The sequence below is a fragment of the Toxorhynchites rutilus genome, chromosome 3, assembly GCF_029784135.1.
Source record: "Toxorhynchites rutilus septentrionalis strain SRP chromosome 3, ASM2978413v1, whole genome shotgun sequence".
Taxonomy (NCBI): domain Eukaryota; kingdom Metazoa; phylum Arthropoda; class Insecta; order Diptera; family Culicidae; genus Toxorhynchites; species Toxorhynchites rutilus.
In genome coordinates, this window is record NC_073746.1 from 327,062,305 (window position 1) to 327,083,688 (window position 21,384).

A 21,384-nucleotide genomic window follows, 5' to 3' on the forward strand; every position below is an offset into this window, starting at 1 on the left:
GTTTTTGCGTTATGATTTTTCAAAGTGAACCGATGGTCCGAAAAATATTTTTTTTCCCCATTTTACTACTACAAAAAATCATAACTTTTGATCTACTGAACCGATTCAGATGATCGATATATGAAATTAAAGCCAATAAGAAAACTGTAAAAAAACAAATACAATCAATAATGACAAAACCAAAACCTAAAATTTTTGCAAGCGCAGCATTTTCCCAAAAATGCTTTAATTTGATATGTCAACCGTCTAAATCGGTTCACTAGTTCACAAGTTATAAATTTAAAAAAAATGTCATTTTTGGAAAAAAAAAAAAGGGGAAAAGGTCGATATTTCGGTTCACCCTAGAATGAAAATGGGCACCCTAACAAAAAATTGAAAAAAAACACAGGTCCAATAGTTTGCGGTAACGAACGAAACTACCACTTTTTACGAAAATCTGAGAACTACTATATCGGTTTGACATGGAATGGCTGAACATAGAACTACGGTAAGAACAAAAATTATAGAAATTTAGTAGTGGTGTACTGAAGACCAAATTTCATCTTCAGTTTTCCACCTAAGCTCTTACCGCCAGAAAAATACCTTCTTTGCATCCGATTTGCAATGCGCTGTACTGCGATGCCACTTTTAACCCGGAAGCAATGCTTGAATTTACGACAATCGAATGAGCGATCGAGAAATGTCTCGAATAAGTCCGAACACACTCCCAAGTTTACACAAGCTCTTCTGCCGTTCTGAGCATAGTTGTCCCATGCTACTTTTCGATAATGTTCACCCTTCTTCATAAAACGCTGTTATAATCCATAATCTTTGCTTTTCATTATTTCGGATGTTACTTTAGGATGTATCGAGATTTTACATAAAACTATTTATTGGGTGTGCAACTTAATTCGTTCCCTTTCCACAACATGGCTCAAGGTACTGAATCGTGAAATGTCGATATCTGTCAACTAAACATTTTTACAATTCCCTGAATTTGTCACGACAAGTTCAATTTTCATTGCCTTGGAAATATCGAGTTTCGTTGCAAATAAGCACCATTCACGGAAAGTTTTGCTTTTATATTCCCATTGGATGAAAAGTACAGCTAAAGTGCATCGAATGATTGTGGAAGTTTATAGTGACTACACCATCGGATACATTTTTGAGGGAATGATTGGGACGATTTTAAAGTGAAAAAGTTTAGAGACGAAAAACAAGAGACATTACCCGATCAAGATTCGTGTGAAATGTAAACAGAACATTCAGAATCATTGGGAGTAACTCGACAAGCTATTCCAAACGACTCAAAACCGCAGAAAATAATGACGAATCGTTACCGAGGACTATCGTAGTGAATCGATAATGGCCACAACGGAAATCGAACCCGAACCCCTGGCATGATAATGTAGGACTTTAACCACTCGGCTCCGGGTCAATTGTTCCTATTTGAGTTAAAACTACAATAAAGAGTGTGTCACATCAAATTGCATCACGGAAAAAACGCTGTAGAAATTTAATTTTTAGGAATTATATCTTCAGCTTTCGCTTATAATCAGATAAGAGTGTATAGATCACGTTGGCCATGCTTCACTGTCAATTTTTCGTAAATTTGGAAAAATGTCGTCGAACGAAAAAGAGCGTCGTCATTTCGAGAATCCGGAGTTGTCACATCGGGACATCGGTAAGATGCTGGGAATCGTCCAATCCACGGTCAGCAGAGTACTAAAACGATACTTCGAGAACCTAACCATCGACCGGAAGGTGAAGAACGGCAAAAATGGATGCTCCGTCAGTGAAAAAGATCACAAGCGTGTAGTTAAGCAGTTTAGACGTGATCCGAGAAGTTCGGTCCGGGATGTCGCCAATAAGCTGAATTTGTCAAGTTCATTCGTCTAGCGGACCAAGCAGCGGGAGGGCCTGCGTACATACAAGGTTCAGAAGGCTCCTAACCGCGACGAAAGACAAAACATGGTGGGGAAGACGCGAGCCCGGAAGCTGTACACCGAAATGCTGACGAAGCCGCATTGCCTGGTAATGGATGACGAAACCTACGTCAAAGCGGACTTTCGTCAGCTGCCGGGCCTGTTGTTCTTCTCCGCAGAGGACAAATTCAGCGTTCCGGAGGAGATTCGCAAGCAGAAACTATCCAAGTTTGCCAAAAAGTACATGGTGTGGCAAGCGATCTGCTCTTGCGGAAAGCGGAGCGCCCCCTTCGTGATGACCGGCATGGTAAACGGGCAGGTTTACCTTAAGGAGTGCCTACAGAAGCGCTTACTACCACTATTGAAGCAGCACGAGGGCCCGACCATCTTCTGGCCGGATCTCGCTTCGTGCCACTATTCAAAGGACGTGTTGGAGTGATACGAAGCCAACGGGGTCACCTTCGTGCCAAAGGAAATGAACCCGCCCAACGCGCCGGAGCTTCGCCCAATAGAGAAATATTGGGCGATTATGAAGCAGGCCCTCCGGAAGAACCCAAAAGTTGTCAAAACGGAGGCGGACTTCAAGAGAAAATGGATTTCTGTTCATAAAAAACTACAACCTGACGTTGTACAGAACCTTATGGACGGGGTAAAGAGGATGGTGCGAGCATAAGGGCTTGGGCTCGAAGTATGAATAAAAAGAAAATGCCAAAAGTTGTTTAATAGTTTTTATTTTACTGTCTAAAATTTTCAAAAGGATCGGTCTACTGGGCGAATTTCTACAGCGTTTTTTCCGTGATGCAATTTGATGTGACACACCCTTTAGAATCCCAATTAGCCGCGAGTGGATGATCCGCGGTGCGAATTATTCGCGAAAGCGAGTTCCATAGTAAATCTATAGGCCTTCTCAAAATTTGTCAGAACCATGCTTTTTGTTTTGGTGATTGTTTTCACATTATCTGACCGGTTTCAACGACCTTACAGATGGATAGTTTAATGATTTCTGTTTTAACCAACAAAAGTTCTAGTGCTGAAATGTCCCTTTTTCGTGTTTGGACCTCAATTTAAGTCCTGTATTGCGTTGTCGCGATTTTCGTTATTTGCGGTGACATAGCCAGACTATTTCGTGGACAATCAAGATTCTACTATACATATTGATCCACAATTCCATCGAACAATTCCAACATCAGCAGCAAAATTCTTCACCATGCAAATTCCAATCGACTCTTGATATTCATTGCTGATACTAAAGGCTTTCGTCTTGCTATTCTACCATGGAGATTGCTGGAATCTAGGTCCTGGTTTCGAGCTTATCACCTTTCACAAAACGTGATCCTGTAATGTAGGATTCTGGGGATTCCAAAGTCTTGGAAGCACGTTTGACAAAAACTCGACCATCGATAGCCTCTTTTTCAAGGGTGAGATTCTCCTGGGACCCACTCTAACAATTCGACTTCCTTGGGAGCTGCTAGGTATATGAAATAGATGGAAAATATGTGTCAATTGGACATATAGATATGAAACACTATATTAGAAAATCTGCTGCAATCAGGTCATATGGTAGCATGATAGAGAAAATCGTTACTTTGAGTAATTTCCATCGCACGAGAGTCGGAGAGAGTCAGGACAGCGTCGAGTTAATTTGATGAGGGTATAATAATAGAATGATACAACATTATGCTATCATCAAGAGAAAACCAATCAAACTAATCATTATTGATTGCAAGATCGCCAAAACGAGATGACTGCCAGTCCATCACATTGACAGCATTGCAGTATATTTTCCCCCACCGATTGTAGGGTGGCAAAGCCCTGAAACTCATTCATTCTATACTCCGTTCGAGACAAAGTTGCAATTTCGGTCTTCCAGGCTCTTCTTTCGCAGCGAAGTTTCACTATTGAGATGCGGTGGCCAGATTAGTGCTGTCAACATCAAAGCCTATTGTGCGCCAGTTGCACAATGATGGAAGCTCCTTTCTGTGGGAGTTCTCCCCGTCGGAGCTCTTTATATAATTCATTTGACTTTTAATGAGATTCGCTTGCAGCGAGTGATAATGCCAATTATAGGAAAGATGACACAAAATAGTTCTAATTGACGGTGGCCTCGCTGCCGTTGCTTTTGATGCTCGATGCAAAAATTTAATGAGATCACTCCTTCCCTGTATCTATTCACAGAAGAAGCATCACTCAACACCATCGACCGAGCAGGACAAAGGCAGCGCCGAACCGTTGAGTCGGAACATTGGAAGCCATTCCAGCATCGACGATAAGAACCCGGATGTGATCCCTCACGAAAACAGCGAAGATGACGAGGAGAAGCAGTTCGAGCGGTTGGCGTTGGACACGGAGCGACTAAAGTTCACCCAGCAGCCCCCGGTGAATTATTCACCCACGCACGTGTCCCCCACGGGGAATGGGCTGAAAAAGGTGAGTGAACAGTAACATGAGGGGATTTTATTTATTTTTTAGAACGTTTTCCTCTCGCAGCTTGGTGAGCTCTCGCTCACAACTAATCCTAGTTACGCGATCTATAACTCACCGCTACGCAGCGCGTATTGCAGCACTAGCAATCCTTCGGGAGTGGCTACGACCGTGCTGCCAGCGAGGACGACATCCCCGAACATCTACACTCGATTGCCTTTGCGAGATTTTACGCCCAACACGTACGACAGTATGCTCAGCACTTCCCAGTCATCGACGGGGGGCTTCGCAACGTCCCAAATCTACACGGCCAAAATGCCGCTGCTGACGACGAATTACGCCGAGCTGGCATCACTGGACAAATGATAGCAGTCCACTGTCAGCGAGTCCATAAATTGTCAATTCGAACACTGAAAGCTTCCGTCAAACGCTTTTGGGGGTGGGAGGAGCTCCTTGCCATACAGAGAGATTCATTGATGTACGTATCATTCGCGATCGACCGTAGTTAGGAATCCCATAGATAAATGCTATTAAACTGATCGATGGTTCAGAGCAGCATCTTGTACATACCGACAACCCCATTTTTACGTACGTGTAGTCCTGAAGTCTAGTTAAATTATTGTTGAAATTTGTAAACAGGCGGAACAAGACGCGGAGGATCGAATTTCTTACATTTAGGAACGAATGAAAGACGAAACAGTATATGTACACAAGCAGGTTAGTAGCGTAATTTATTGAGTATTCTTGAACAACACGCGAAACGGCCAAAACTCTTGCGTTTTGAACGCGTTGTTATTAACGCCTTCCTAGTTTAAGTCAACACCGACAGAGCAGAGATATCAGATTATTTTATTTACTTGAGCAGCGAAAGTTTGAATTTTTTGTTCGTAATGATAAGAAGCGTTCCATATCGGTTCAAAGCGTGCGTGGTTATATGTTTCTTCCGCTTTTTTTTCCATCTCCTATCCGTCAATATAATTCTCGGTTATGATGACTGGAAAGTAAACATCAGATAACGGCGAGCGAACGGAGAGAAAACTAAACAGGGACTAGTTCAATAAATACACAAACAAAAATATTTTACAGCCATCAGGCATACCGAACCCAGAAACCGAGATGCGAAGAGAATGTCAATAAACCAACAGCCAAACATCACCATATCAGTTCATATCAGTGAAGACGGAAATATATTCTCTGACGATGTGATGTGATGAGTGACAGTGGGGGTGGAGGATCCGCCGGGGAATCCGCAGTGAACCTTAAAGTTCAAGTCAAAATAAAGTTTTATGACGTTTTTTATGATGCCTCTCTGATGTGTTGATGTTACCCTTCGAAGCGATTCCCGTGATAAGGTTCAACATCGATTGGAGGAACAAAGCGACGTGAAGCGTTTCATTATTTATCCTGGTTCAAAATAGTCCCACTGAGAGTAGGCGATACGTTTACAATCATTTTACAGCACCATAATTGCTCCAAAATGCCATACTTTGTCAATATTGTCTCGATCGGAACAGGAAGACCATCTCCGGTGGGAATCAAACGAACCAAGGCATTCCTCGCTCTCTCCCCATCGAATGTTGTGCCATTTTCTGTTGCCCTCAAGGGCCAAGCCAGTGGAGGGAAACCCTTCCTTTGGTGACATTGCGAGAATGACACTACGAGCAAGCGGACCATGTTCGCTACGATGCGACAAAGGAAGTTTGCCGTGACTGTGACTACGCAAACGGCACCCCAAGGAGTTCCGGCTCAACATGGACGTTGGAAAAACTCGCTCCATGACACAAACGAATGAATAAAACCATGTTGGTTCCGGACCATTCCGATGGTTCCGATTCCTTTTTTAGGTGAGTTTTGTTTTCAATTAGAGAACGAACATGTACCAGAACGAGCGGATGTTTAGAGCATGCGGCATTTATTAACAAGTCGTAAAAAAATGTTTCGAAATGCTTTTTCTGAAAACATGTTTGCAAGAACACGAATAATAGGTGCAAAAAAGCACTGCAGAGTAACTCTCTCACAGTCGAAGCTTATGAAGTGAGAATAGGTCGTAAACTATATATGATACTATATATAATACGATATTTAAGACCGATTAGTGTGGCCCTATGTGGAAAAAAAATTCCCGAATATTTTTTTTGTATAATTTTTTTAAAATTTGACTTCAAAACATACACAAAACCACAAATTTTCACTCTCCAACCCACATTACCCTTTTTTCCATCGTGATTGAAATATTTTTATAAACAACTGCCCCAAATTTATTTTTCATTATCACATCCACGTTTTCTTACAAAGCGCACGTTCATGAGTCTAATCGCAGATCTGTTCATTGATTGATCTTCTAATCACCTTTTAAGATTATTTTTTAACTATAAAATTTCAGTACTTCTACCAAAACTCGATATTATATTAACAGATTATTTTCAGACACAATTCTCGTGCAAGATTTTTCATCCACTTGCAAATAACAATTAACATTTCTCCATTACATGAAATAAATGTTTAATACAGAAAAAATTATTCAATTAAGACAGACCTAAATCGGACAAATTCTTTTTCGAGTTTTGCTCTTATCAACACATTCGGCGATCCATTTTTATTCAAATAGATAGAAGACGATATAGGAGTGCGTTTTATCACATTAAAATCCATTTCCACTTTCGAACAAAAATCAATTTCGTTAGCACAAACATCAAATGGACTAACGATTGTCACTTTGTAATTGTGGAACATATGCGAATTGAACATTTCGAATTTTCCCATTTTCCTTCCGAGTTTTCCGAAAATTTTCAATTGTCGCGTTTGGTTGGAATATGTGTATTATTTTTATGGAACCCCCTATCCACTCCAGAGAAGGAAGGGGTGTCATACCATCATACAAGCATTTCTCGTAACCAAAACCCTCACATCCCAAATTTTGCTCCATTTGCTTGATTAGTTCTCGAGTTATGCAGAAATTTGTGTTTCATTTGTATGGCAGCATCTCCTTAAAGAGAGAGAGAGAGGGGAAAAGTGTCGAACCACCATAGAGACGTTTATCGGTCCCTAAAACCTATATATGCCTAGTTTAATTTCATTTGCTTGAATAGTACTTGTGTTATTCGGCGCACATGTAGAGGGGTGTCAAACCACTTAAGAAACGTTTCTTGTCTCCTAAAAACTCCACATGCCAAATTTAGTTCTGTTTGCCTGATAAGTTCTTGAGTTATGTAGACATTTATGCTTCATTTGTATGGTAGCCCCCCTTAGAGAGGGAGGAGAAGTGTCTAACCACCATAGAAACTTTTATTGCACCCTGAAATTTCCACATGTGAAAGTTGGTTTCATTTGCTTGAATAATTCGCGAGTAATGCAGAAATTTGTGTTTCACTTATATGGCAGTCAGGTTTGCCATAATAAAATCTGCATTTTTGATCTAAACAAATCTTTTTATCTTAGTTATTTTTCAGAAAATCTGTATTTACTTTATAAGTCCAATTTTTAGCCATAATTTTAGCTTTATTATCATTTTTTGGCATAGTTATTATTGATGTGACGATGTTGATGGTATCGAACAAACATGTACAGGGGAACTTCGATATACCGTACCCTCGTTATAACGTACACATTTCCAAAGTGCAAAAGAAAATTTTCTTCAATATTTTTTTTTCTGATAGAACAATGAATAACCTGTATTGTGATGCTAAAATAAGTTTTGTACCTTCGATCAATCCCGAAATATAGCTGGTTTTGTGATTCCGGATTCTAAATGAATCAAGCTTCAATCATCAGTACGGAGGGAAACATCATGAGAAAGACTGGCTTCGTCTTCTGATTGAAGTTATTCATTAACTTTACCAAAACAGCAACACAATAATGTATTATAGACTACGTTTGTGAGTACTTTATTATGCTTCGATATAACGTACAATTCGATACAACGTACAATTTTGAAAGTGAAATGTACGTTATATCGAAGATTACCTGTACATAGTAGTAAAAACAAAATGCTTTAATGAGGTGTAATAGAAGTTTTCAAAGTGTCCGGGATATGCTTGTTTACATTGCGCAACAGAAATACTTTTATTATAACACATTTTTGAACATACACAACAATGTAACGATTGTAATGAATTAAGAGGTACCATAGTGAGGTAACCATTAAAAAACTAGATAACTGTCAATGAATGAAGAAGGAACATTAAAATGCCATGAAGCCATGTGATACGGACAAATTTGGATGGATTATTTATCGGATATTTTTTATCTATACAGCCATTCCATGCCAAACCAATATAGTGGTTCTCAAATTTTAGTGAAAAGTGGTATTTTTTTTATCACAAAATATTAGACTCGTATTTTTTTTAGGGTGACATTTTTCATTTTAGGATGGTCTGAAAAATCTTTTTTTTTTCACTTTTACCCAAAAAGGACTTTTTTTTTTAATTTACAACGTTTAAACCATTGAACCGATTTAGGTGACCGATATATCAAATAGAAGCCAATGTGCTAGTCTATAATTGAAAAATATTGAGCTTGCAACAAAAATGGATTTTGTTTTCGTAATTATTGACTAGATGGCGCTATATTTTTCATGATTTTTCTTGAAAGCTTTTTTTTTACATAACATATCTCGATATCAGAGACGCTTTTTTTTGTTTTTGAGACATGATTTTTAAGAATTCTCATTAGCTTCAATTTGATATATCGATCATCTAAATCAGTTCAGTGGTTCAACAGTTATGATTTTTTGAAAAAAGTCATATTTGGGAAAAAGTGGAAAAAAAATTCAAATCACCCTAAAATGGAAATGGTCACCCTAACGAAAAAATCGCAAAATACGGCTCTAATATTTTGCGACTTTTCATGGATATCTGAGAACCACTGTATCATGGAATGGCTATATACTTTTATTTTTATTTGAATTTTCGTTCTTCGACTTGATGATTCATTACAGCAGATGATTCTAAAAGTTATTTGTGTGCTCTCGCACAGTTCGGAAACTTTTTCTACATCTTTAACTCCAAAGTAGCTTCTTCAAACGCTGATCCCGCGTCCTCAGATTTGATGTACTAGGCATAAATAACTCAATAGAGTTCTGACTCCCAAATTGGTCAGGTGTAATTGTTGGGATTGTTTTGTTCAACCAATGGTAAAACGCAGTTCAAAAAAAAATTAAAATATGTTTGGTCATCGAGTCGTTTCAATTATTAAAAAAATCGTCCCGCAGATCTCAGTGAGAGTTATCTTGCTGTAGACGAATTCAGAATTTTCATTTCGATTAAATATCAAATCTATTCATATAATCTAGTTTCACCATTAGTAGAACTTTTGAATCGAAACTGAGCGTTTCAAGAATATTAATCAGCTTATCAACGGCTACGAATGGGATGTTGTGTTCTACCGCCCAAATTCACTGTCTTCATACGCTTTGTCCCCAAGGGAATAGCCTTCAATGTTCAGGTTGTCATAGTCCCTAACCTGATCGGTTACCTCATTTGTGTAAAGCGCAATGCATTTTAAAATGGTTTTCTCGACTGTGTTAGAATTCAGAAGCATTCATTTCAACGCTATTGTAACATATCAAATATTTGAAATTTAAAAATTATCAATACACCCAGGTTTTTTTACGCGGTTTTTTTACGTGCTTGTTTACGGTAATTAGTGCTTGTAACGGAGCTTAGCGCTTATGGAAGAAATAAGTGCTGCACCTTATCACGATTCTTACGTGGATTTTAGATGTTAGGTAACGGGTAGCTCAGCGGGCTGTACAACGGGGCGGGGGTTTAACGGGCGGCGCCTCGGTTTACACATCACAAAGGAATCTTCTAGCAACAGCAGATATCCTCATTCGTGAGGAAAACCGAACTATAGCTACCAGTAACCAACGAAATTGCAGGAAAAAACTACGCGTTTTCGGAAGTGAGTAACAATCAACTTTTTATTTCCGTTCCACGTAAGGATAGTCTCATTTGATATCTATCATTAGGTGACATGGTTTTTTTTACGCGGATTTTCGAATTAACGTGGTTTTTTTACGCGGATTTTCCAATTAACGCGGTTTTTTTACGAGGTACGTATCCCCCGCGTAAAAAAAACTGGGTGTATTCAAATACATTAATAAGGAATGTCTAAACCGATTGAAATATGGATCCACATCATGTAAATTCATTGAGAAATAACTGAGAAAAAAGCGCTCAAAGTGAACAATTTTCGTAAAGTGATCAATCTTCAGTTTATGAATTTGTACTTCCAAAAGCGGACTTATGGATATTTTCACCTTAGATCGAACATGAGGAATCAGGATATTATGTTGAATATGAAGGTCAGAAAAGAGATGACTCTCATTTATGTCATGAAGAATGTAAAGTGGTAAAAAAATTATTGTCATCAATCAATAACGTTATTTTAAAAAAATTGTATATTCTGTATGAACACCAAAAAATCTGTAATCTGTAACTACAGATTATTGGTTTTGAAAATGCTGAAAAATCTGTGGAAATACAGATTATTCTGTAGATATGGTAACCCTGATGGCATTGTATTTAGCAACAAGATCCTACCATAGAAACTACATTCACTATAAACAACATTACTCTCTTTGAATTATTGTTTATGAACATTACGGACAGAGGAGACGAAACAAACAAGAGGGTTTAACGCGGTCAGGAAAACGTTATTCTACGAAAATGCCAACAAAGAATAAACTTTCTCCGTACAATTACCGGCACCTGGTGGGGAGCCCATCCCGAAGATCTTATAATGTTGTATCGAACAACTATTCTCTCAGTGATGGAGTATGGCAGTTTCTGTTTTCAATCAGCTGCCAAAACACACCTCATTAAACTCGAGCGAATTCAGTATCTTTGTCTCCGTATCGCGTTGGGATGTATGCCCTCAACGCGTACCATGAGTCTCGAGGTTTTGGCAGGCCTACTCCCACTAAAAGATCGCTTCAATTTATTATCTCTTCGGTTCTTCATCCGGTGTAAGGTCATGAACCCATTGGTGATCGGAAATTTTGAGCAGCTGATCGAGCTAAATTTTCACTCCGGATTCATGAGTTCATATCATGAATTCATCTCCATGCAGGTTGATCCTTCTTCGTATATTCCCAACCGTGTTTGTTTCCCTGACTACATCAATTCCTCTGTGCATTTTGATCTGTCCATGAAGCAAGATATCCATGGATATTCAGATTACCAACGATCGAGGATCGCTCCAACGATCTTCGATGAAAAATATAGGAGTATCAATTGTGATAATATGTACTTTACTGATGGGTCCACTATAAATGAGTCCACAGGATTTGGAGTGTTCAACGAATTTTTAAGCACCTCACACAGTCTTCAGAATCCTTGCTCAGTGTATATTGCTGAATTGGCAGCAATTCATTGGGCGCCTCACGACCTGTTGAACACTATTACATTGTAACGGATAGTCTTAGCTCTGTCGAAGCTATCCGTTCAGTGAGGCCGGAAAAGCACTCGCCGTACTTCCTTGAGAGAATACGAAAAATTTTGAGTGCTTTATCCAGACGCTGTTACGTCATTACCTTTGTGTGGGTCCCTTCCCATTGCTCAATTCCGGGTAATGAGAGGGCTGACTCATTAGCAAAGGTAGGTGCAATTGAAGGCGATATTTATCAGCGTCAAATCGCCTTCAATGAATTTTATTCTTTAGTCCGCAAAAATACCATCGCTAACTGGCAACGCAAGTGGAATGAAGATGAATTGGGCCGTTGGTTTCACTCGATTATCCCTAAGGTTAGCCTCAATCCGTGGTTCAAAAGTCTGGAATTGAGTCGGGACTTTATACGCACCTTCTCCCGACTCATGTCCAATCATTGTTCTTCAGATGCACTACTCTTTCGTTTCAATCTTGCCAGCAGCAATCTCTGTGTTTGTGGCCAAGGTTATCGCGACATCGAGCACGTTGTTTGGTCGTGCGAGGTGTATCTGGTCACCAGATCGAATTTAGAAAACTCCCTTCGGGCCCGAGGAAGACAGCCCAATGTGCCGGTGAGAGATGTGTTGGCTCGGTTAGACCTTGATTACATGTCCCATATATATGTTTTCCTTAAAGCTATCGATCTTCGTGTGTGATTGTCCCTATGTCCTTATACCCTCCTTTCCTTCCTTTGCGGGTAATTCGTCCCCTTGCTATAAATAGTAGAATAAGTTGAAATGTAAAAACACTATAGATATACAAACAGATTTAAGAATTGAGTTTTCATCAACATTGTTACAGTTTTCTTATACACCATCCTTCTCCTAAAAATATGTCACCCTTCTAAACTCGAGTACACCGCGAGTAATCGGTTCTCCACCTTACTAACCATAGATGTAAGAAAATTGTTTATATATAAGTTGTTTATATATAAGTTACTGAGCCTGCAAAAATAAACGAATTAATAAAAAAAAAAAACAAACGAGTTCATTTTGTTCATATCGCTGTTGCATGAGCAAATTTGCTATAATGAATGAATGCGACATTGAGTGGGGTTCATAACTTCGCTGTTATTTATACTTTGGATATCAAAAGCAACAAATTGATATTCATCACATCCGAAACGATATTCGTTCTGGCAGAGAATTTAAGTTCAAAATAAATTTTACTTGGCGAGACGGTAGCAACGGCATATGCAGAATGGATACAACGAGTAGTTTTAGCTACCGTCAAGTCATTTGCGACATCGGGAATTTCATAAGGTATTTCCGATTACGGCATCCGGAAACTGCAAAACCCAACCGCACACAGCAGCCTCAGATTAGAAGTTAACAACAGCTGATATTCATTTGGCTGAAATGAAATTCAGTTCTGACGTTTCCGATAATCATGATGAAAATGACACTGGGTGGAAAAAATAAACATCAAAACATATTGAAGGACAAAAGTTCATTTGCTCATATTCAATGGTTGCCTGGATCTGTCATTTTAATTTTCGTTTGGAATACATAGGTTTTCGATGCAACCTAGCCTGAAAATCTATGCATTTGATCTTAGCGAAGATGATTTTTTCCAACACTGGGTAAATGTGATATGCTAGAAAACCGAATCAAGTTGAAAACCCATCGAACATCGAACATAGTGGTTAACTGCTACCCTCAAACGATCGTAAGAAGAGACTGAAGCGTTCCAAACCAATTCAGAACCATAACAAAGGTGAGGTTAAAGAAGGGCTTTAAATAACTTGATTTTGGTTGAACCATACTCGCTGAGAGTTTAAGATGTCGTAGGCCTGCATTAGGGTGGCAATAGGTGTATGGAAAAAATTTCATCATCGCAATCAAAAGCACTCAAAGTTTTAATTGTTGCCCATTCAGGCTAAGACTCAAAAGGACCAAACTTTTTTTTTCGAGATGACACCAAATCTCGACGTTTTATGCATTTTTAAGTTATTTGGCATCGAAAAAAAAACGATCTTCCAAACATCCTTTACTCCCCCTTGGAAGATTTTCGAGGATCAAAAAATCAAGACTTTGAGCGTTTTGAGGCACCCCTAAATCATGTCCGATTGAGCTGAAATTTGGCACAGGTCTTTTTTTGGGCCAACAAACAAAATATACATGGTCGGTTTTTGAAGTTTGACATGACCATTTTAGCTGATACCTTAGCCCGCATAACTTTTTCCGCATTGTGAATTCACTTGCTCATTCCATTCTAGGTTAAGTTGAAAAATCACATCATGATTGGGAGCTTTATCGACATACTCAATTTTTATTATTATTGATTGATTATGTTTGGTAAATCTGTGCGCGCGTGACTTCTAGCAATAAAAATTGTTTTAATTTTTTTTGAATCAATAGAAGGTAGATTATCCGAGGACCATTTTCAAACACTCTTCAGGCCAGTGTTAGTTAACCGAACAAATATGAACAAATATAAAGTTGCAACATCATCTGTGAATGGTGACAATTTTCAAAACTAATGGTAAATCGTTTATAAACAATGAAAAAAGTAGTGGACCGAAAACAAATGCTTGGGGTACTCCAAATAAAACAACTAATTGAGCTGAATAGTTTTCCACCAATTTCCACTATCTGAGTACGAGAGTTCAGATAAGAACTGATGAGAAAAACAGTTTGACGACTAAAGTGAAAATGTCAGGACAGTTTACACAATAATTTGACGTGAGATATCAAATGCTTTAGAAAAATCTATCAGAAGCAAAAAGTCACCCCTTTTTTTGTGTATCATCAAGAACCTTCAGCAGCGCTGAAGTAATACTGTTACCGGATCTGAAACCATACTGATTAGGACTGATCAGATTAAACCGTCGAATAAAGTATTGAATTAGAAATTTCAAAATTTACTCAAAAATATTGGACAGCGAACATAAAATACCGATTGGACGAAGATTGTTCAAACAAGTAAACGCAGGTTTCTTACGAATTGGAATAATCTATGTAGCTTTCCAGGCACGAGGAAATTTAGCAGTCGTTATAAATAAATTGAAGAGATCAGTTATGGGCGTAATTACGATTGGAAAAATAGTTTTAATAAACCTCTAAGGAATTCATACCGATAACATTAGAGCTAATCAAAACTATAGTATGGCATTCCAGATTTCCAACTCGTTACACGAAACAAATGAAAAATCATCAATGTTAGGAAGGGATATTCATATAGCTATATTTAGCTTGGTTAACTAATAGAGTTACTTAATTACGGAGTCTTTTAAACTGAAATGGTTCTGATAACTTCTACTCCTTGTCCATTGGCGATATGCAGCATCTCTAGCTATCATAGCATTTAAAATGTTATTGCTGAACCAAGGTGCATTTGCTTTGGGAATATGAGTTCTCAATGGAATATACTGCCTTTCTACGCATAGTTGTCTCATGTTACTTTTTGACAATTTTCACTTTTCTTCATAAAACGATGTTTTCATGCCTAATATTCCGAAAAACACAAAAAAAAGTTATTGTTTGTTCCCAGCTTTTAAAAAAACAACACCAAGCTCAATTGTCCCATGTTGATATTCTAGGCATAGCTGTCTCGCAATGTATTTTTTTAGATCCATCATAAATAAATTGGTTCAAATACAAGAATTATATGCCACGCTTTCAGCAGGGGCCAATGTACTCATTTCTGGTTTGGAAAAGCGAACTAATTCTCAAAAAACAAAAACAAAAAAGTTTAACAGAACACGTGTACATCTTGTTAGTGAATGCCTAATAACAATGAGATTTATATTATGCAAAGGTGTTGCAGATCACTTCCTTCTTCATAAAACGATGTTTTCTTGCGTAATCTTTCGGAAAATATCAAAAAACTTATTGTTTGTTCCCAGAATTTCAAAAAACAACATCAAGTTCAATTTTCCCATGTTGATATTCTTGGCATAGCTGTCCCACTATGAATTTTTAAACTTATAATCTAGCTTGATTGATTTAAGTGAGGGGAATTTTTCACATTTCATTAGACAATAGTTTTCTTCTGATAAAAAAACCCGATGTATTGCTGAATTGAAATGCTTCAAGCTTCTGGTAGACAAATATGCTAGAAAACTTTGATAGAGAGTTTCTCGGTTGCTGATTTTGGAACATGGGACAACTATGCGTAGAACGGCAGCATAGTTCCCATAAATTTCAATAATAGGTTTGTTGAAGAAATCAAGTGACATCGCAGGATTCTTTGCCATGCGATGTTGCAAAAAAAGAAGCCATCCAACATCTTTATCATAGTTATTCTTAAATTGGGAAAGACTGGAAAAGTTCTTTTAATTTTATATTGTGATGCAACCGCATCGGACATGAAATGAATTTAGCTCAAATTAAAGTGCTGTTCTCAATATAATTAAGAATTCGGCTATTTAAAACTTATGTCTCTGAGCCTGTAAAAATAAACGAATTATTAAAAAAAACGTGCTGTTCTTGACATACCGTAAAAATTAACCACATCACTTAGTTAATTCAAGCATTGCAGTCGAAAATTATGTATGTACTCTTTTAGGAAAATTCTCTTCTCTTCTAAAATCATTCTAAAACAACAAAAAGTTGAGGATTTTCAGTGAATTTTATGTTCAAATCACAGTATTTCAGAAACGGTAGGTTTTATCAAAATGTTGCCGTACACCGTTTTGACTGAAAATCATGCGTATTTTCATGAAAACGAGTCTAAAAATAACTTCAACAATTTTCAATAATCGAACTTTTTCGAAAATATTAGAATTTTTTTGTTCATTTCGCCGCTCTGTGCAATAAACTTTCGTAGTTATCCGCTGCAGCATATCGAAAAATAAAATAAAAAAACAGGAAGTAGGATATATCTGTGGTATAACCGCAAGGTTGACGTAGGACTGTCGTTGATTTGGTGATCATTTGTTTGAAGTTGAATCTAAATCCATTATGACTGAATGAATAAATGAATATTTGGGGGACTTCGAAAACGAGAGCGTTACGTTGGAGGCACAGAGTTTTATGCGCCCAATACTGGATACGAAAATATTCTACTGATGGGGAAGAATAATTTTCAGAATCTTTCCTGTTAATTGCACTTGATTGAAAAATCACAAAACAAAATGTATTTGGTCGTATTATCATAAGAATAGAAAACATTAAAATAAACTCTTTTGCTTGAATGTAATTTTCAATTGCAAGTGGAACTGACAGGTTATTTTGCAGCAACGATGACATCTTTCCGGATTCTTCTCGATTGCTCGATAACCACCAAACGAAAAGTAAAAAGTAACAAGTATATAACGTGTAGACATTTTATCTTTCGATTGAAGTGTTTATGATACCATTCCGTCCAGTTGTTTAAGAGCTATTAACACTCATAAACTCGTTCTCCGGCGTAACGCTTTCGTTTTCGAAACTTTGATTTTACTCCCCAGTATAGAAATGAAAGACGTAGTCCTACGTCAAAAAATCAAGAACACTTCTTTTGAGACAATTAAGTTTCAAGTGTTATTTTCGAAATAAAATAAAAATAATACAATTTTCTAACAGTGCATACTTTCGCCACATAGTCCTAACAATAACCTATAACATTGCGGAAGACACCAAGTCAATAGAACCAACTGTTTCTGAGTTATGTTTTGTTGAGAAGCAGTATTTGCTTAGGCCCTCCTCAAAAGTAAATCTACCGTCAAAATGGCTAACTGACGATGCAAATCGCCCTTTTTGATCATGAGGATTGCGTCTTACAGTCGAAGTTTATACCATTCTCTATCGATATAAATATCGATAAAATTTCTCTCTACACTAATAATGGATGCATACCTACTCTATGCGTAATTTCAATCCACAAGATGTGGATTTTGTATTATTATTGTGACCTGAAAGTGAAACATGTCAACATGAAGTCATATTTCATTTGCTCCGTATATTCTCGAATAAAAAGTGAATTTAATAAAATTAAGTTGCATTCAAACGCCGTTACATGAATGCATAATAATGTTCCTCTATCCAACCGGCGAATCCTCCACCACCGAAAAAAATCCATCGTTGCAACCCCAAATTCTTCCCGCAGAACACAACGCATAATCACACGCCTTTTTTGGGACAAACAGAAACACAGATGGTCACAGTTTAGGACCCACAAAACGCATACAAAAAAGTCAAAAGAAAAGTATTACTTAGTTCAAATTTTATCACCTAAAGAGAGCAGCAGATGAATGTGTACATAGGGTAAAAGTGAAGCAGAGAGAGAAAAACAACGCTGTAAATATAGATAATGTCAACACTTAATGAATGAAACAAATGTGGAGAAAGGTCGTAAGCGAAAAAACAATATATATTTTAAATTCCGAGAGCGCGGACAGTTCGTGCGATTGTCGAACCGTGGTTTTGATTTCGTTAACGGAACGATCGAAGTGAACAACGAAACCTTTTAGGTGAGCGAGATCTGTGTGTTGAGTTTTTTTCCAATATCGAATGACAGATTTTTAATGGAATGGAATTCAGAGAGAGATTATTTTATATATATGAAAAAAGCAGAAACACTCGAGTTGCGATTCGGATGGGGTGAAAAAAATGTAATTTATTCAACAAAGACAGAGGAAGAATAAAAAAAGCAGAGAACATTTTATTTAAATATTCGATTCATTTATTTTGCAACGTCTCATTCCGATGACTTCCAACAGAAAGAAGATTCGCTTTCGCTCAGTCAAAGAACCTAGATTTGCATGCCAAGTCGTGCAAGTGACACGAAGCAAGCACATCTCAATTATCACGGAAAAAAAACTCGCCCTAGCCGAACAAAGAAATCACAGCATCCGTGGGAAAAAAAATCCTTAGAAAAACTCTTGCTTTCTAAGAAAGGAAAATGCAAACAGAACCGGGCTCTCTTTACTTTCACTGCACAAACATTCGTACAATGGCTATCCTTGGCCAGCCGAAAACAATAGCGTGGAAAGGAACTTCAAACTGAAGGGAGGCGGAAAATTGTGTCCGTCACGATTCAACGCCGCCACCCACGCTCCCCGCGGTGCCCACGATTGGCGCGGATTGGGGACCGTTGATGACTTGCATTGGGTGCGTTTGCCTTCCCTTATCGGCACGGGCCATGTCGTCTGGATCGAATGCAAATGGTTCGTACTTTTTGTCCGCCCCGAGAAAATTAGTACTTGAATGAAGCTAACGCCGAAGAAAGGAAAACACTCAGTTTTGCATCCAGTCAATTTGATCGAGTACGGGAAACTGAATTCAGGGTAAGTAAAATTGCATTGGTTTCATGTTAAATGGTTTGGTAATTAGGATAAAACTAACGAATCGATGAGATACTGACTGCAAAAAAGGCTGAACAATTTTTTGATACGTTATGTAATCATATTTATTTATTTCATATCGTATTGATTAATCTATTCCATATACTCATTGTTTTTTTTCTGTGTACTTGCTCGGAAGAGGTGCATTGCCTAGCTGGAACACCATCAAACCATCAAACATCCTGTTCCAAAATTGCGAATGAAGAAGTACTTCATAGTACCTTTAGTACCTATAGTACCTTTTATAGTTTCCTCAAAAGCCTCCTAATCAATCGGAACCATCCATATTATTATTAATAATAATAATCTATCGTGGCAGTGCAAACATTACAAACAATATAATTAAAAACAGAAGAAAATTAAAATGTTTTTCGTCATGTTTAGGGGTCGGATTTGGATTTTTGTTCATTTTAGATTAAATAACATTGAGACTTGTTTGCAAAATCATACGAACTGTCTCCTTGCAAATTGAAAGTTTAAGAGTAGTCTTGTTTTTTTTTTTTGATTTCCGTTTGATTGTAGTAGAAGTTTCTGGATCTTTCAAACACTTTCTTACCACTTTATCCGATCTACGTTCGATTACTCGAATCAATACAACTTTTTCTTGAAGGCTTCAATCATAATCATTCCAAATAAAACACATCTTTTAGGCATTTGAAGCGAGTAGACATCCAAAAACTAAAGTGATAAAACATTCCGTGCGGCTAAAGCAAATGGACACACGATCTAGTGAAGAAATAGTTCTTGACAAATGCAACGAACCCATGGAAAAGGTATTATGAATATTCTGGACATCGAAAGTGAGTTTGACAACCGCTTCTTATTAAGCAAATATAAACAAAACGGAAAGCACAAACTGGTTGATTTGATCAAGTAGTTTCACACGAGTAATGCTTTTAATTTGTATAAATGTAAGTATTAAACGAAAGATTTGTCTTTCACTCCAATTGGGTTTACGTTCCCTGCTGTGAGGTTTTTGAGATCACAGAAAATCACAGAACAAATGCAAAGCGAGATTCCTTCCCATTTTCATCAATTTAAACTATTCAAGAATTGTGAAATATCGATGCATATAAAATGAAACATCGATTAAGCGATTGATGTCAATTTTTTCACAAAGTTTCCAAGATGAATATATTCGTAGTTTTGTGTCAGAAAAAGTACTAAAATATTATTTGAAAATTAACGTACTTGCAATAATAAATTCGAGATAATCCTCATTTGCAATATAATTATACACTTTTGATAGACGAACAAACATATGTTTACATCATTTGAATGAGAAAAATGCGAGACTACTAACATTTTCTTGATATTCGTTTCATGATTCAGGAGTTGTTTAAACTAATGTGTATTTTCGTTTGTGCTGAAGACAGAGCCATTTGTCAAAGTCCTTTTTCAATCCACTTGAGACACCTTCAAAATACTTTTTTCGTATGCATCAATGGTTAATTAAGCTGACAAGAATCGTTACCACATGATTTATTTTCGACTCTCAAAAATAGAATGGACGTATATGTACTAAATTTTTAATTCGATTTTTTTTAAACAACAGAAAAAAAAACATATTAAAAAAAGGTATATATATTAGGTATATGATATTTTTTTTTAAATATCTCGAGAATGACTGCATCTAGAAGGAGATTGATAATTTTTTAGATTTTTTATTCGTTCTAAATCACATCAGGATTCTTAAATTGTGGCTAAAATTGACTGTTAACATACAAAAATTCTAAGTTTCGAAAATTCATAAAAATTCGATGTTTCACAAAGTTCGTCAAAAATGGTTTCATCATCTTGGACTATTTTTTTAAATTTTCTACATGATTTTGATTTTATACATTTTTTTTAAAATTAAAAATACATATTTTAGCAAATTAACGTTTTTTCCAGAATACAAAAAAAATACTATTTTTTTCTCGATCATTGCTCTACCTTCGCAGGAGTCATCGGAAACGCTGCATAAAAATAAGCTTCATAAAGAACTTTTTATTTTGATATAAACATAAATTAAATAAAAAACGTTTTAAGTTAAACGGTTTCATTGTGATAAAACATAATAATAATACAGATAATGTACTAAAAGCTTGAGAATAATTAGGCAACTAGCAGTTAGTAGCTATCACATCCCTTCCTCTAATCTAGGGCATTCATGACACTAAAATAAAATCGTGGGGCATATGATGCAACTATTAACGATGAATAACGGGAATTCAACCTGCCCCACGATTTTATTTTAGTGTCATGAATGCCCTAGATTAGTGGAAGGGATGTGATAACTACTAACTGCTAGTTGCCTAATTATTCTCAAGCTTTTAGTACATTATCTGTATTTTTATTATGTTTTATCACAGTGGAACCGTT

At 37.1% G+C, this 21,384-nt stretch overlaps 1 protein-coding gene across 2 annotated transcripts in view; it reads left to right on the forward strand.

Annotated features, from left to right (window-relative positions):
- Positions 1 to 18,347, forward strand: part of LOC129774711 (uncharacterized) — a 224,388-nt gene extending 206,041 nt beyond the window's left edge. Inside the window, exons 18-19 of one of the 2 annotated variants that reach the window (XM_055778592.1) lie at positions 4,080 to 4,331; positions 4,374 to 18,347. In XM_055778592.1, coding sequence (XP_055634567.1) covers positions 4,080 to 4,331; positions 4,374 to 4,691 — 570 coding nt within the window. In that variant the 3' untranslated portion in view covers positions 4,692 to 18,347. The remainder of the gene's footprint in view (positions 1 to 4,079; positions 4,332 to 4,373) is intronic. The other variant, XM_055778593.1, reaches the window with a different exon arrangement.
- The last annotated feature ends 3,037 nt before the right edge of the window (positions 18,348 to 21,384 follow it).